This window comes from Heptranchias perlo, chromosome 25, assembly GCF_035084215.1.
Source record: "Heptranchias perlo isolate sHepPer1 chromosome 25, sHepPer1.hap1, whole genome shotgun sequence".
NCBI classification, from domain to species: domain Eukaryota; kingdom Metazoa; phylum Chordata; class Chondrichthyes; order Hexanchiformes; family Hexanchidae; genus Heptranchias; species Heptranchias perlo.
In genome coordinates this window covers 36,436,599-36,455,114 of record NC_090349.1, presented here as the reverse complement: position 1 = coordinate 36,455,114, position 18,516 = coordinate 36,436,599, and the positions used below count along the sequence as shown (strand labels likewise).

The following is an 18,516-nucleotide window of genomic DNA, read 5'->3' as shown; positions in this document are numbered from 1 at the left end:
TCATCAGCGAACTTACTGATCATACCTTTTACATTTATATCCAAGTCATTAATGTAGACCACAAACAGCAAGGGACCCAGCACCGATCCCTGTGGTACCCCACTGGCCACAGGCTTCCAGTCACAAAAACAACCTTCGACCATCACCCTCTGCCTTCTGCCACTAAGCCAGTTTTGTATCCAAAGTGCCAAGGCACCCTGGATTCCATGGGCTCGTACCTTCTTGACCAGTCTCCTGTGGGGGACTTTATCGAAGGCCTTACTGAAATCCATGTATACCACATCCACTGCGTTACCCTCATCCACACGCCTAGTCACCCCCTCAAAAAATTCAATCAAATTAGTCAGACATGATCTTCCCTTGACAAAGCCATGTTGACTATCCCTGATTAATCCTTGCTTCTCCAAGTGGAGACTAATTTTGTCCTTCAGAATTTTTTCCAATAATTTTCCTACCACTGATGTTAGGCTCACTGGCCTGTAGTTCCCCGGTTTTTCCCTACTCCCCTTCTTGAATAATGGTATTACATTAGCGGTTCTCCAGTCCTCTGGCACATCCCCTGTGGCCAGAGAGGTTCTGAATATATGTGTCAGAGCCCCCGCAATCTCCTCCTTTGCCTCACACAGTAGCCTGGGATACATTTCGTCCGGGCCTGGGGATTTATCCATTTTTAGGCCTGCTAAAACCGCCAATACCTCCTCCCGCTCGATGTTAATATGTTCGAGTATATCACAGTCCCCCTGCCGTATTTCTATGTCTACATCGTCCTTCTCCATAGTGAAAACAGATGCAAAAAATTCATTTAGAACCCCTCCTACATCTGCCGGCTCCACACACACATTGCCATTTTTGTCCCTAATGGGCCCTATTTTTTCCCTAGTCATCCTCTTACGCTTAATATACTTATAAAACATCTTAGGATTTTCCTTTATTTTGCTCGCCAGTGTTATTTCATGGCCCCTCCTTGATCTCCTAATTTCTTTTTTTAAGTATCCCCCTGCACTTTTTGTACTCCTCTAGGGCTTCCTCCGTCTTTAGCCTTTTGTATCTGCCAAAAGCCCTCCTTGTTTTCCTAATCCATTCTCGTATATCCCCTGACATCCAAGGTTCCCTGGAGTTCTTGGAACCACCCTTGACCTTTACGGGAACATGTTGCCATTGTATGGTCTCAATCTCCCTTCTGAAAGACTCCCATTGCTCCGATGCGGATTTTCCTACAAGCAGCTGATCCCAGTCCATTTTGGCCAGATCCTGCCTTATCCTATTAAAATCGGCCTTCCCCCAATTTAGAACCTTTATTTCCGGCCCCTCCCTGTCCTTTTCCATGACCACCTTAAATCTCACCGAATTATGGTCACTGTCACCAAAGTGCTCACCTACTAGCACTTCTTCCACTTGGCCGGCCACATTCCCTAGAATTAGGTCCAGTACCGCCCCCTCTCTTGTAGGACTTTCTACATGCTGGCTCAAAAAGCTCTCCTGGATGCACGTTAAGAATTTTGTACCCTCTAAGCCTTTTACACTCTGAGTATCCCAGTTAATATTGGGGAAGTTGAAATCCCCCACTATTATTACCCTATTATTTGCACAATTTTCTGAGATTTGCCTACATATCTGTTCCTCTATCTCCCCCTGACTGTTTGGGGGCCTATAGTACACTCTCATCAAAGTGCTTGCCCCCTTTTTGTTTTTAAGCTCCACCCATATGACCTCATTAGAGGAACCTGCTAATATATCATCCCTCCTTATGGCAGTAATTGATTCTTTAATTAATATTGCAACCCCCCCTCCTCTTATACCTCCCCCTCTGTCTTGCCTGAAGATTCTGTACCCCGGAATATTGAGCTGCCAGTCTTGCCCCTCCCTCAACCATGTCTCTGTGACAGCAACAATATCATACTCCCATGTGTTTATCAACACCTTCAGTTCATCCACCTTATTCGCAAGATTCCTTGCATTAAAATAGATGCCATCCAGCCTTGCCCTCACATATTTGCCCTGTCTTCCAAGCTGACTTGTTTTTTTCTCTATATTTGGCTGCACATCACCCCCTATTGTAGCTCCACTCTGTATCCCATCCCCCTGCCAAGTTAGTTTAAACCCCCCCCAACAGTGCTAGCAAACCTCCCCGCAAGGATATTTGTCCCGCTCTGGTTCAGGTGCAACCCGTCCGACTTGTACAAGTCCCACCTTCCCCAGAAGCAGGCCCAGTGATCCAGGAAACTGAAACCCTCCCTCCTGCACCAACTCTTTAGCCACGCATTCATCTGTTCTATCCTCCTATTTCTATACTCACTGGCCCGTGGCACTGGGAGTAATCCAGAGATTACAACCTTTGAGGTCCTGCTCTTTAATCTGCTACCTAGCTCCCTAAATTCTTGATGCAGGACCTCATCTCCCTTCCTACCTATGTCGTTGGTCCCAATGTGGACCACGACCTCTGCCTGCTCACCCTCCCCCTTGAGAATGCCCTGAAGCCGCTCAGTGACATCCATGACCCTGGCACCAGGGAGGCAACAAACCATCCTGGAGTCACGTTTACGGCCACAGAAACGCCTGTCTGTTCCCCTTACGATAGAATCCCCTACCACTATAGCTCTTCCACTCTTTTTCCTCCCAGCCTGTGCAGCAGAGCTACCCCTGGTGCCAGGAAGTTGGCTGCTGTTGCCTTCCCCTGATAAGTCATCCCCCTCAACAATATCCAAAGCGGTATATTTGTTTGAGAGGGGGACGGCCACAGGGGACCCCTGCACTGCCTGCCTGCTCTTCTTACTCTGCCTGGTGGTCACCCAATTACTTCCTGCCTGTACAACCTTTACCTGCGGTGTGACCACCTCACTAAACGTGCTATCCACGACGTTCTCAGCATCGCGAATGCTCCTTAATGAATCCATCCGCAGCTCCAGTGCCGCAATGCGGTTTGTCAGTAGCTGCAGCTGGATACATTTCCCGCACACATGGTCGTCAGGGACACCGGAAGGGTCCCTGATTTCCCACATAGAGCAGGAAGAGCATAACACGGGGCTGGGCTGTCCTGACATGACTTACCCTTTAACTAATTAATTCAAATTAAATGAATCCCACCAATTTCACTTCAATTAAAAAGGTATACTCAAGGGCCCTTGCTGAACAGCAGTCCACCACTACACAACAGAGACCAGAGAATCCACAAACTCTAACCTTAGACAAATTCAGCAGGAAAATACTCACCAGCCAATAAACCCATGCTGCTAACAGTGAGGAATGCGGGACGCATATACCAAGCGTTCCAGTTTAATATGGAAATTAAAAACAACAGGACTGGGTGCCGAGCACATGCGACGATATTTTAAGTTTTAGATAATACCCTAAGTGCACCATGCCAGATGCAGGTGAAGCACCATTGTGTAAATGCCAATTCATTTGCCCAGTATTAACATTGCTATACTGCTTTTCCTAGTGTAAAAGGTAAAATCTTGTAGCTGGTTTCTAAGAGTAGCAAAAAAATAAACCAAGTTCCACCGGATTTTCCTACAAGAGTTTGACTCATTTTTGTTTTTAAAACTTTGTAACCAAAATGTATTTTTGTTATAAGGTGATAAGGGTGTCTCCCATGTCTAGGCTAATATTCTTCCCTCAACCAAAAGCAGATTAACTAGTCAATAGTCTTATATACTGCTTGTGGGACTTTGTGCTGTGCACATATTGTAGGCAAATGTGGCAGCTTTTTGAAGTGTAGCAACGACTACACTTCAAAAAGTAATTTGTTGGATGTAAAGCACCTTGAGGTGTCTGAAAGATGAGATACGGTGCTATATAAATGTGAGTTCTGCCTTTCGCTTTGCATTTGAGGCCCTCAAAAAATGGAAACCATAGCTTGATTTCCACATCCCTAACCCAGGGACGCTGAGTTTAACTGGAGCACCCCATCACCACCCAAGCTATCTAAGCGCAGACTAGGAAAATCAGACTTGGAACTTTTTTCCTTTGTGTGGCTCAAATGGGTGGTGCCATTGCAGATTGAACCACCGGGGCTTTAACAAAAAAAAAATTAATCCCTACTTCTCACTTTGGTCAATTAAAAGAAAGTATTCTTTTAAAATGCTATTTGCATTTCAGTGGGCAGAATATAGTTTTGGATCAGTTGATGTCAAAACCTATGGAAAAATCCACTCCCTTCTCTCCATCCTGAAAGGGCCTAGTTATGGAGAACAAAAAAATTCCTGAAGATTGGAGTTTAAAACAAAAAGCACAAAGAAACCAGAGCATTTAATAATGTAGCCTTTATTTAAACCAACAAAAGGCTGATTCTCCCTTTAAAGTACAGTGCTGCTGCTGACCAATAAAACACAAAAGCGCATTGTGTGAATAGAGGTCTCGTGTTACTAGAAAGTCAAGAGAGTGTAACCCCAGCTGTTGAGTGAGATGGAAAGGTCTGCCTGAATGCTTTCTATAGATTCACATGCCTCGCGGCTCTGGAAGATACTGCAGGTGATATAATTAATTGATTGAGGTGGAAAGCTTTATACTGCATGCTGGAAAGGGTGCTGTCAATGAAGCTGCTATAACAAAATAACCAGAAACTTCCTCCACTAGAATGCAGGTTTACTCAATATTTTGAGTCAGCGAATTATTGTGCTTACCAGGGGAAGATGTTGGTGCTGGGAATGAAACAGCTCAGTTCAGCACCATGCACTCCTAAGCCAGCTACAGCAAGATTAGGTGTAAATGAAGCTCACAATGCACTATTCAACAAGATAGCCACAACCTGAGAACAGTGCCCTTTACTGTACTAGTGTGACATTTGCATTTTCCATATATTGTGTTTATACTTTTTTGGGGTGGGGGAAAGGAGTACAACTAACTAGCCAAAATTAGAGACTAATTTTGTGCTGGGGCAAATTTGTATCCCAACACTCCATGGTCATGTTAACTATGACCATTACTATGTGCCACTATCCATCCAGTATACAGCACATTAAAACAATGTTTGAAACAACAAGTGATTTTTTTTTGAATGTTTTGTCCCCTCCTCCTCTGATGGTGGCTTATGCTGGGTTATGATTCCATAGGCCCCTTCTAGCAGCTTACCCTATTCTACATTTGAGCCTCTCTGTTACCTTGCTCAAGAGGCTTTCCCTCACATGTAAACTTAGACAGTGATTGCCAGCAGGCTATTAAACTGCAGGGGGCCAAGCCCAATCCTGGCCTCGCCCGATGCCCATATGCATGCACTTCTAGCAAGGGTCGCTGCATAACAATAAAGGGATGGGTAATTTTCACCCCCCCCCCCCCCAATCCATCCATCCATCCCTCGGGTAACTCAGGTATAGGCCAGTGATCAAATTTGGGAGCTTCCTGCTCCGTATCGCTCAGCTACTCACTTGATAAATTCAATGAGTCACTAGAGATGCAGCAAGTAGCTTTAAAGCATAAATTAAAATAATAAGTATTAGAAGAGGGCAATTGTACAGGATAATTTAGTAGGTTACATATCCCTTTAAGTTTTGTATGCTGCCCTAATCTACTAAAAGCACATCTAATTACTGGAGTTTTGCCAATGGAAAGATTTCATCCCTAGCTATTCAGAAAGCTCTAAATGTTCCTATCATATTGCTGTAAATAGAAAACAGGTAACACACAATATAAGAATCAATAAACTGATACTATTGTAGCACTTGTAATACGATTTGGATAATCCTTCCGGTCTAATTTTCACAAGCCAATTTAAGTTTGTGCAATTGCTCAGTGGGTAATAAATGGTGTATTACTGAACTATACCAACCAGGAAAGATCCCAGCTGGATGTTAAGTTACCCAATCTCATTAGGCGTAGTGCTTGGGGGTACTTACTCCAAATAGCCTCAGGGTTTCTGTGCTAGGAAGCAAACTGGAAAAAAAAAGCACAGCCAGGGATCTCAAGTCACTATCTAATGGCTCTCCTCCCTAATTCTGAAGTGAGTGTAAAACATGTACAGTCCAATAGCCTGCGACTTATTGTCAAGCCACATTCAGAGAATAGGCAGGTAAATAGGATGCCAGGTGGCACCCAACATCCATGGAACAATAGCCCTGCACGAGTTACTGTTGTCAGTAAAGGAGCAAATAAGGCGGGGGGGGGGGGAGGAAATAATTTCTTTTTTTGGAACGGTATAGACACCAAGACCACTTGTCCTCCAACTGGCAAGAAATCTATCAATGCCATCAAAGGATTTTTTTTTAAATCAAGATGAAGGGCCGTGGTCCACAGTACACATCATTAACAAGATTCAAAAAGAGTGAAAAAGAGAAAATCAGGAAGTAGTAAAAAAACACTAAGCTTGAGGTTTAAAACCCCAAAGATTGTAGGAAGCATCATTTCTGTGCAAGTCATAGCAAATGCCAACAATGGGAGGCAGCATGTGATGCACTGTAATACCTTAACTGATCACTGTAGAGATACAGGCAGATCCTTGAGTACAGGTACAGATTCAGGAATGACCTCTAAGTAAGCAAGGAAGTAATGAAATCATTGAGTTCTCAGGACATATTTTGAATGCGAGATTAAATTGATATCACTCTGATATTAGTATTGGTTATGTAAACTGTTTCAATTTTATATTATAAAGTTTCATTCTAATTTTTGTGTCCTTCTGTCAATCTTTCAGAGACACCAACTATCAGTTTTTCTCATATGATGCATAATCCAGCTATTAAGATTTCTTTTCACTGAAATGAACAGACCTGGAAGCTCTACTAAAGGTTCAGTAGGTAAATGTACTGAGTGGTATAGCACCGAGCTATACAAAACACAAGTTGCCAATTTCAATCTCTGGCAGGTTAAAAACATCTTCAAATTTTGCCTCAATTGACCCGGGTTAGGAAGAGGGAAAAACAAAAGTAGCCAAAGGCCCTGCACCTGATCACTATCCAGTGACCCTTGTTGTAAAGTGCATGTGTGTGGGTATCAGGTCAAAAGAAAAGATAAGGCTTGGCTGTGATGCAACCCACAATCAAACAGCCAGCCAGCACTCACAGCCAAGGTTCACGTGTTAAAAAAAGTCTTGTGGACAAGGTATAGGAAGGCAGCTGGCATCTATGAAATCATATCCAAATATAAGTTGGTGTCTCTGACAAAAATCATGATGAGGGGGGTGGGAGGGAAATGAAAGAACTGGGGAAGCCAAAGTCAGGAGACTTTTTTTTTTTAAATCCTCACCAATTGCCTCCTCTCCTTTTCTGAAGTTCCATGGACACCAGTAACCCTTTGGTCCCTCACCCAAATGGACATTCTTAATGGGTAAACCTAAACAGCAAGTATTAGTAGGCCAGTCAGTCATGGGCAGCGCCACATCTGAGCCTAATCTGGTCCTCACCCAGCAGGGGTCACTGGAAAGCAATCAGGAGCAGGAACTCTTTGTACAATCGTGTAGCCTGTACTGCTGCCCTAGCAGAGATTAAGTAACACAGGGTAACCTTGGAACTGAATCTACGACTGTCCTCATCTCAATGGCTCTTCCATACCAGATGGCACAGTTACCAGTACAAAAGTGGAAAATTCTATGCTGCAAAATGGTGCTTGCAGAAAAGAATCCCACCTCTGTCCCAGGTTTAATAGTATAGAGATGGTCCGATGTAAAGGCTGGGCTCGCTGGAATGCACTCCCATTTTGCTTATTAGATAAAAATAAGCAATTTTTCTCTTTCTCTGCAGCCTGGCACACCCTCCACTCAGTGCCAAACAGGGAGATACAAACCAAAACTAATTCAAATGGACTAAAAATTGGGAAGTTCAATGAACAGGAATGAACAAAGCCATTAATGGTTTCACTTTAGCTCAGCACCCCCTTTCCCAACAAGATAAGCAGTGTGGTATTTCACAAAGGCAGCGCCTCTCTCACATCCCTGTCTGCAAGCTGTAACGGTTCAATGTGAAATGATTTTTGGCAGTCTCAATGTCTTTAGTGCAGCAGGGAGAGCTCTTGAGGTTGTAACCTATCTCTGTAGCCTCCCCAGCCTTACAACCCTCCGAGATCTCTGTGCAACTCCAATTTTTGCCTCTTGCACATCCCCGATTTTAATTGCTCCACTATTGGCAGCTGTGCCTTCAGCTGCCTAGGTCCTTAGCTCTGGAATTCCCTCCCTAAATCTCTCTGTCTCACTACCTCTCTCTCCTCCTTTAAGACACTCCTTAAAACCTACCTCTTTCACCAAGCTTTTGGTCACCTGTCCTAATACTCCTGATGTGGCTCGGTAACAAATTTTGTTTGAAAATTGCTCCTGTTAAGCACCTGGGGACATTTTACAATGTTAAAGGCACTATATAAAGGCACGTTGTTGTTGGGGTTAAGGCAAGTTGTTGGTCAGAGTACAGATAACTTTACTCTGTATCTAACTGTGCTACCACACCTAACCATGGATTGCTTGATGTGGACACGAGTTACTGAAATGGAAAGTGTTCTATTCCCCAGCATTAATATGCTTTACACTGATCAAGAAAAAAAAAGCATTGCATTGTATCTCAACAAGGTAAACTTATGTACCAAAGTGTTTCACAAAGCATCTCTTTTCCTGACTATTTGTTATTAGTTATCCCAGGAGAACACAGCTTGGTGGGCTTTTTTCCTGGACTCACTTATAATCATCAAATGTTACAGCACAGGGACAGGCAAAGTCTGCACCAGTGTTTTTCTGCACATGATCTGCTTGTCTGGGTACAAACTTTTTCCATTTTGTTAAAGTTGCATAGGTATTTCACTCTCTCCTTCCCCATCAAGTCCAGATTCATGCCGGTGATTCAGTCAGAACTGGTCTCAGATTCTGAACTTAATCTGTGATGATTTTGTCCAGGGCAGTGGAGGTGGTACTGCAACTGGCATCAAATTCTCTGGGATTGGAAGTGGGAAGGGGGGGGGGGGGAAAAGAGGGGTGAATAAACAGGGTTGCAATCCCGATTGCTATCCGGTGTTTCCACTAGCTGGAAAGGTGTGTGCATGTGAAAGTTGGACGAGGGCAAGTTCAGACCATCTACGATGCTTCCTACATCATCACTACCTAGACTCGCACATGAAGAATGAGTTGCGTACTGGAAGGTGACCTGTAGAACTGTATGCCAGCATGTCACATATTCCAGAGGATGAAAGAAAAATTGGAGGAATAAAATGTTAACGGGGTTGCTTCTAAAGGTGAAGCACCTGTGGCTGGGGCTGTGGGCACAGATGCGATGACCTCCGCCTGTCTGTACAGTCCAGTAATGCCACCAGAATGAAAGCTGCAAATGTAAATGTGCAATTACTTTAAAATCATGTGCAGAATTCTGTTGTTACCAAATCGGTTCCATAATATAAAAATTGAGCAGATCCAGCACCAAGAGCCATAAATCACTAGAACATTGCGTATGGTGAGTGAGATCCCAGATATGGAGGCACCAGCAGCCTTAGTGCCTTCAATATTGGTATCAGTTTCCACATCTATACTTCATTTCGAAAGCAAGATTGCTACTCGGTCAACACAATGTCCCCGGAAAGCTCATTCTTAAATGGCAGTTTTCTTCTATTTTCCCTCCAACTTTCTTCCCTCCTCTCCTGAAGGCACCGATTGTTACAGTTTGCCAGCTGTCCTCTAGTACCTCCTTCAACTGGCCGTTTGAGTCCTGATGATCAGTGTTGACAAGTTTTTCAACATTAGGGGCATTCCATCCAAGCCCAATTCTGTCCTCATCAAACATACAAAGACATGCTTTCCAGCAGGAGTCACTTGATAGTAATCAGGAGTGGCAAATCTTGCTAATTATCTCCCTCCCTGGCCCAAGGGTCCTCATGCCATTTGTAGCACCACTACTGCTGCCTATCTGAGGTTAGCTAACTAGCACCCTTTCTGGTCTGTACAGCTCAGTTCGCAACCTGAGCAACTCACAACTGAGCCAAACAGCTCTTAAAGCAAGGTCAGGATTTTGACCCTTTAAAACTCACTTCTTACTCTTTCACGTTTAGTTGACTGGATTATTGCAAGGTGGAGAGGGAGTTCTGTACCCAACACTGTAGACTTGTGAAATCTGCATAGTCACAGTACTGCAAATCACCTTGAATAATTAATAAAAGATAATAGGTGGGCTTGAGGGTTGTCAGGCAGTATTTCAAATCAAACAATTCTGGTGGCGGTGTAAGCCAAGAAAGTTGAGCTCAAGTGGTTTACAAATCAGCAGAGCGATGGATCAAATTACTGCCTGAAACTCACTGCCAGTCATTTTTTATTCTTTGCATTGAACATGCACTATTAACAGGAGAAAAAGGTTAGAATCTCTTCTCCACCCCCCGATTTTCTCTCCTGAAATCAGTGACTTTTGCTGAGGTACATTTCCACAGACATGTCAGCCCTAGTGCCGTACCCAAGTGGGCAGACTGCACCCTTGAGCCTTGACAGCAAACGTCTGCAAATTTCTTAGCATGAAAGGCATCACAGCTGAGCCCGATCCTGTTCTCACCAGACCTGCATACTTTCCTATCAAGGGTCTTGATAGAAGTTGGAACCGACATGATTTCCCCTTCTCTAGTTCAGTGACCAAGATCAATTTTAGTGCTTCAACTTAGCAGTCCAAAAATCATGACTGGACCGTCTGTCCTGTGAGTTTTGTAACACATCAGGCAATTGCCTTTATCCATTAAATCATTAGTGTCCTTATGCTGCGGGAGATCTGAGCATTGCTGTGCTGTCATGAAATAAATGATATGGGCTGGAAATCAGACCTAGGTACCTCGTGATGCTTCATCACAGTGCAGCCAGTACCGTTACCAATTGAGCCACCAGAGGAGCAGTTTTTGTTTAAATAATATTCTTAAATAGAACTGGCCAGCAAACTGATCACTAGGTGGAGGCAGGGTGAAAGAGACGGAACACGAGAAGGTGCCACAAGCAGAATGCTACTTATTTGAAAGCATGTGATTTATTATAACACATCAGGCAGGCAACATACTGCCTTTTGAGAATCGTATCCTACTTAATAGCCAGCAAGTAGTGTTCCAGTAAAAACTAGAGTAAACTGGGCTTTCGCTGTAGTTTTAATACAGTGATCATACCATCCTCCGCCAATGCCTCTACTCTGTTGTCCAACTCAGTGGGATCAGCATCACTTGGTTCCACTCTTATCTATTTGATCGCAGTCAGAGTATCTCCAGCAATAGCTTCTCTTTCTGCTCCCACACTGTTACCTCGGGATTGCCTCAAGGATCTGTCCTTAGCCCCTGCCTCTGCTGCCCATATCCGATCATCGGTTCCTGCTCATCTATCACCCCTCTTCTCGCTCTCATACGTTGTTTCTCGGTCTCCCAGATCTCAAATTTAAAATCCTCATCCTTCTGCTTAAATCTCTTCAAGGCCTCACTCTCACCTCTCTATCCTCCTGCAGCCCCAAAACTCGTTCCCCACCAAACACTCCATTCCTCTGACTCTGGCTTCTTGTGCATCCACGTTCCATTCGCCAGCCTTCAGCTGGCTAAGCCCTGTGCTCTGGAATTATCTCCCTGAACCCCTTCGCCTCTCTACCTAACACGTCCCTTAAAACCCACCTCTGACCAAGCTTTTGGGCACCTTTTTTTTCCCCCCTATACCTCTGAAGCACTTAGGGACATTTTTTCTATGATAAAGGGACGATATAAATGCAAGTTGTCGTCTGGCTAGGACCAGTCACATCTGTTGCGTAATGTCCGAGTGACACTTCTAAATCCTACATATATCCAGCCTAGACAAAAGTGAGACAAGCAGACAATCCTACCAGACTAGTTTTACTTAATAAATTGTTTCCTAACTGAATTGGTGCTTCTCAACTATCTCCTCTCACCCCCTTCCTCTTCTTTTCCTCTTGCAGAGCTATGAAACAATTTTTTTGAAAAGTTAGTTGTTTACCAGGCAGTCACAACCAAAACCATTGACCCCCCTTTATATAACTGAAGACACATTTTCTCCTTTACAACTAAATCTTACACGAGTACATTATACTTCATTCCCAGAATCACTTTTTAAGACCACTGCCAGTGTTACAACAGGTGAATGTATCCACGTGGTGCAGTACAAAGTGAGACTGCCCCCTACAGAAGGTAAAAATAAAATGAGCTACCCGAGTGCTTCCCTCTCCCTTCCTACACTGAAGGCGCTTTGACTCTTGTTGGATTGCAATTCACGTCACTGGTCACCCTCCAGTACCTCAACCAAGCGGCCATTCACGTGTGAAACTAAACAAGTTGAGTATAAGCCAGGCCCTACTCTCAACTGACACGACTTTCCAACAGGGACCACTGCATAAGCGATCAACCGTGGGAAACGTGGAGCTGATTTTCATTCCCACTGCCCTGGGATGCCGAGGTTAACTGTGGTGTTCTGATACAGCATCCCACACGCCACAAACGGGAAGTAAAGCTGGGACCTTTGCGGTTCGAGTGTCTCACTAAAAACACTGGGCAGTGCATTTGCGAGTGAGCCGGTTAGACACGTTCTGTCTACATACAGTGATCTCGGGGTTTTAGTTTCAGAGTTTTCGAAATAAACGCAGCAAGAGTTGCTGGAAGAAACTACGAAACAGAAAACCAACTCTTTGTTTAGCACAGAATTCAACATAAAAAAGTATGACTCTCAGCTGGAGTCAACGTCCGGTCACACGCCCAACCTGGCAGGCCTTACCTCAGTACAGAGGTTTAAATGCCACAACGGGTTACGGCTTCCAAATGAGAACCTGTCACCCCACATCCAGGACCCCCTCCCCTCCCCTCCCCACAAACCTCATCCAGGACCCCGTCCCCTCCCCACAAACCTCATCCAGGACCCCGTCCCCTCCCCACAAACCTCATCCAGGACCCCGTCCCCTCCCCACAAACCTCATCCAGGACCCCGTCCCCTCCCCACAAACCTCATCCAGGACCCCGTCCCCTCCCCACAAACCTCATCCAGGACCCCGTCCCCTCCCCACAAACCTCATCCAGGACCCCGTCCCCTCCCCACAAACCTCATCCAGGACCCCGTCCCCTCCCCACAAACCTCATCCAGGACCCCGTCCCCTCCCCACAAACCTCATCCAGGACCCCGTCCCCTCCCCACAAACCTCATCCAGGACCCCGTCCCCTCCCCACAAACCTCATCCAGGACCCCGTCCCCTCCCCACAAACCTCATCCAGGACCCCCTCCCCTCCCCACAAACCTCGTCCAGGACCCCCTCCCCTCCCCACAAACCTCGTCCAGGACCCCCTCCCCTCCCCACAAACCTCGTCCAGGACCCCCTCCCCTCCCCACAAACCTCGTCCAGGACCCCCTCCCCTCCCCACAAACCTCGTCCAGGACCCCCTCCCCTCCCCACAAACCTCGTCCAGGACCCCCTCCCCTCCCCACAAACCTCATCCAGGACCCCGTCCCCTCCCCACAAACCTCATCCAGGACCCCCTCCCCTCCCCACAAACCTCGTCCAGGACCCCCTCCCCTCCCCACAAACCTCGTCCAGGACCCCCTCCCCTCCCCACAAACCTCGTCCAGGACCCCCTCCCCACCCCACAAACCTCGTCCAGGACCCCGTCCCCTCCCCACAAACCTCGTCCAGGACCCCGTCCCCTCCCCACAAACCTCGTCCAGGACCCCGTCCCCTCCCCACAAACCTCATCCAGGACCCCGTCCCCTCCCCACAAACCTCATCCAGGACCCCGTCCCCTCCCCACAAACCTCGTCCAGGACCCCGTCCCCTCCCCACAAACCTCGTCCAGGACCCCCTCCCCTCCCCACAAACCTCGTCCAGGACCCCCTCCCCTCCCCACAAACCTCGTCCAGGACCCCCTCCCCTCCCCACAAACCTCGTCCAGGACCCCCTCCCCTCCCCACAAACCTCGTCCAGGACCCCCTCCCCTCCCCACAAACCTCGTCCAGGACCCCCTCCCCTCCCCACAAACCTCATCCAGGACCCCCTCCCCTCCCCACAAACCTCGTCCAGGACCCCCTCCCCTCCCCACAAACCTCGTCCAGGACCCCCTCCCCTCCCCACAAACCTCGTCCAGGACCCCCTCCCCACCCCACAAACCTCGTCCAGGACCCCGTCCCCTCCCCACAAACCTCGTCCAGGACCCCGTCCCCTCCCCACAAACCTCGTCCAGGACCCCGTCCCCTCCCCACAAACCTCGTCCAGGACCCCGTCCCCTCCCCACAAACCTCGTCCAGGACCCCGTCCCCTCCCCACAAACCTCGTCCAGGACCCCGTCCCCTCCCCACAAACCTCATCCAGGACCCCGTCCCCTCCCCACAAACCTCATCCAGGACCCCGTCCCCTCCCCACAAACCTCATCCAGGACCCCCTCCCCTCCCCACAAACCTCATCCAGGACCCCCTCCCCTCCCCTCTCCCCTCCCCACAAACCTCATCCAGGACCCCCTCCCCTCTCCCCTCCCCTCCCCCCTCATCCAGGACCCCCACATCCAAAACCCCCCACCCCCACACCTAAGACCCACCACCCACATCCTCACCTCCACCCATGACCCTCACCTCAACCCCACATCCAGGCCGCCCACTCCCATCCCAATCCAATCCAACATACCCATCCCACTCCCCCACCCCATCTCTCCACCCCCCCCCCCTCATTTGAGACTCACTCACTTTATTTGTTTGGATGTCTGCCCCGCTCCAAAATGCCTCATTCCAAAAAAAAAACAGGAAAACATCTCCACTTGTTTAACTCGGGCTCGGAGTATCGCCCTTCGTGATGTGGAAACTCACCCCCTTCATTTCCCCGGTGGTGACAGTCCAAACTCAGGCCCAGTCCCTGCTCTCCCGCCGCCCCCCGGGGGACCCGTGCACATACTCACCGAAGAAAGGCGGCAGGTAGGAGACACTGTCCAGGAAAGCCCTGGTGTCGATCTGCTTGTCTGCCGGGAGCTGCTTGAACTGATGCTCCGCTAACATCGCCATGGCGGACAACCCAAATCACAGCGCTCCCCGAGGAGACACAACCGCAAAAATATATATAGATTATATCAATCTCTATGACCCGCCAGAGGGGTTCGGAACTAAACAGCGAAACCTGTCGAACTGCGGCAGACCGGACCCCGCCGAGCAACACCCGCCCGTGTCATAGCAACAGGCGAGTGGCCGCTGACCAATCAGGCGTAGATATTGGGAAAACAGCCAATCCGCGTACAGGGGAGCGCAGCCAATGATTAATAGCGCGGAGGACAGATTCGCCAATCATTGGGCCGGCCCACTCGCACCACCAGCCAATGGGCGACAGCTTTTCTCGCCTGTCAGCCAATGGCACTTACGTGCCCAGATTAATACGTTTTTAATGTAGAACTTTTATAATATATAAACCGCTATCATATCACAGTGATTGAATAAATAATGGCATTACATTCATAAACACGGTTATACTAAGTGCAGGAAATACATTAGAGGGTCTCGTCTGCCCTCTCAGGTGGATGTAAAAGACCCCATAGCACTATTTGAAGAGAAGGGGAGTTATTCCCAGTGTCCTGGCCAATGTTTATCCCTCAATCAACATCACTAAAAATAGATTATCTGGACATTATCTCATTGCTGTTTGCGGGATCTTCTTAGTTGTATGATTCTATGATTGATGGTTAAACATTAGCCAGGGACACTGGAAGAACTTCCTGTTCTTCTTCAAATAGCAGCCTGAGATCTTTAACATCCACCTGAACAGGGAGACTGGGTGTTAGTTTAACATCTTGAACAATGCTGCACTCCCTCAGCACTGTACTGAAGTGTCAGCCTAGATTATGTGCTCAGGGCTTTTGGAGTGGGCTTGAATCTGCAACCTTCTGACTTAGAAGTGAGAATGCTTTTTTTGAGGAGGTTACTAGCATAGTGGATAGGGGAGTTTCCATGGGCATTGTCTATGTGGATTTCCAGAAGGCATTTGATAAGGTTCCGCACAAGAGATTAGTAGCAAGAATGTGAATGCGTGGAATTGGAGGTAACCCCGTGACATGGGGTGGCAATTAGTTGGGAGGTAGAGACAGAGAGTAGAGATAAAGGATTTGTTCTCTGATTGGCAGAATGTGACAAGTGTTGTTCTCCAGGGAGTTGTACTGGGGCTTCAGCTTTTCACCATATATATTAATGACTTGGATGAAGAAATAGAAACTTGTATATCCAAGTTTACAGGCAACACCAAGTTAGGAGGCAAAGTAAGTTGTGTTGATGGGAGTAGGAAGTTACAAAGGGATTGACTAAATGAATGAACAAAACTATGGCAGATGGAGTTCAATATGGGAAAGTGTGAGGACATCCACTTTGGATCTGAGGAAGACACATCTAAATATTTTCGTAATGGTGGGAAACTAAGAGCTGTGGAGGATCAAAAGGATTTAGATGTCCATGTACACAGATCACTAAAAGCTAGTACACAGGTACAAAAAGTAATCAAAAGGGTTAATGGAATCCCCTTTATCTCAAGGGGATTGGAATTCAAAATTGAGGAAGTGATGCTTCAGTTGTGCAGAGCCTTGGTCAGACCACTACTGGGGTACTGCATTCAGTTTTTGGCACCGAACTTCAGGAAACACATCTTGGCCTTGGAGCAGGTACAGCACAGATTCCCCAGAATGATACCAGGATTTAAAGGATTAAATTATGAGAACAGGTTGCATAAACTTGGTTTGTAATCCCCTGAATTTAGAAGGTTGAGAGGTGATCTAATTGAAATATTTAAAATGATTATGGGATCCCATAGGGTAGATACAGAGAAATTATTTCTTCTGATGGGGAAATACAGAACAAGAGGGCATAATCTTAAGATTGGAGCTTGATCATTTAAGAGTGAAATCAGGATGCACTTTTCCCATGCAAAGTGTGGTGGAAATCTGGCAGTCGCTTCCCCAAAAGTCTGTGGATGCTGGGTAAATTGAAAACCTCTTCTCCTAATCAAGGATGATGTGTAAGGAACAACAGTGTGAATTATAAAACACTGGATTTCAACTGTGTTCTTTCTGTATTAGGAGAAGGGCACCAGAACAATTCAGCTAACTTTTGCTTCATTGTAAATTTACACAAAGGCCTCAGAAGAGCGGCGGGTAGTCGGAGTAACCATCCCCACGGATTCTACGCAACCTGGATATGTGGATAAGATCGTTTCTAGCGTAACAGCAAATATTTTAATGGTTTAATACCATCAAATGTCTCTTTAACAGTTTCGTCAAATTCAGTTCCTCCATCTGAAAAAATACAGTTTCCTTTAAACATTTCAAATCCCTTGAACAAAGCATTAACTATAATCAATTCATATCTACAGCGGTACAACACTCTTTAGACACCACGTACTCCTTGTTATTTTTCCGAAGTGTCCAAATTATTCTTTACAATTTCCACTGCAATCCCTGACGACGTATTCATTTGTGATAGCAACATAAACAGATTTTTTTTTCTCAGCTCTCTCTATTTTTTCATAAAATTTGAAGGAAATCTTTTTGCAATAAATTCCCTTTCTGAACATTTTATTTTATGGTCGTCACCCGCAATATTAATTAAACCTGGTAGCGAAGAAAGCAATAAAATAATAAAGCCTGTTATTTAATATGTAGTATTCTTCCGTGTGTATGTTATGTAAGGTATTTTTTTTGTCCCTTATCCCTTGTCGCTAGCTTGGTAAAGAAAAAGCTCCTTAATTATCAACAGGGAATCATCCTCTTTTTTAATACATGACAACTTGAAAGTGCTACACCAAGTTTAACAGAATCATTAAATATTAAAGGACACAAATACAATATAATTGAAATCAGGACAAGCAATTATGTTTACTTATCCAGAGAGACCGTCATTTGCTCAGGGGAGTGAATATAAGTATGACTTATCAAAGGTCTTCTTTACATATGCTGTAATTAGCACATATTATTTACTCGTGTTAAATATTTATGTAGTTTGAATAATTTAAATGGGGCAAACACTGACAATGAATATGGACTCCTGAAAAGTACACTTAATGTGTGCGTATTACTGGTCTGGAAAAAAATCATGAAATTTATAATGGCTCCGATAAACATTATGAAAAATTATATTCAGTTTCATGACTGATTATTAGTTTAACAAATAGAACAAAAATGAGACTCCACATGATTATAAAAGTCAAATTGAAGATAGAAGCTGGTTAAAAGGGGGAAAACACAATACAATGAAGCAAATACAATAGCAGACCGGAACATTATCAAAACAGTTTTAATAAACGTTTTCATTAAGATTCATTAATATTGCAAAAATGTTAGGAGTGACATTTAGGATCGGCAGGAGCGATACTTGTAGCTGTGTTTATTTTTTTACAAAGTGACAGTCATCAAAACCGGTCATGTTTTTCTGATCAAAACGAATGATTGCCACTCCTGGTGAATGGCATTCAGCAAGTCTGCGAAATCACTGCATTTTATCAGCTTTATTCTTTTCATGTCTTTTAACCAATTTGTCTTTTCTAGGTATATCAATATGCGAAATCTTATTTTCTATTTTTAAATATATATTTTTTAAAACTTTATATATTAGATAGATAGAAAAAGATAGAAAAATAGAAAGATCAATAGATAGATATAAAA

General features: G+C 45.5%; 1 protein-coding gene across 1 annotated transcript in view; it reads right to left on the bottom strand.

Annotated features, from left to right (window-relative positions):
* gltpa (glycolipid transfer protein a) overlaps positions 1–15,007 on the bottom strand; it is a 41,174-nt gene extending 26,167 nt beyond the window's left edge. Inside the window, exon 1 of the mRNA XM_068006018.1 lies at positions 14,785–15,007. Within this exon, the coding sequence (XP_067862119.1) occupies positions 14,785–14,887 (103 nt within the window). The 5' untranslated portion in view covers positions 14,888–15,007. The remainder of the gene's footprint in view (positions 1–14,784) is intronic.
* Between the last annotated feature and the right edge of the window lie 3,509 nt (positions 15,008–18,516).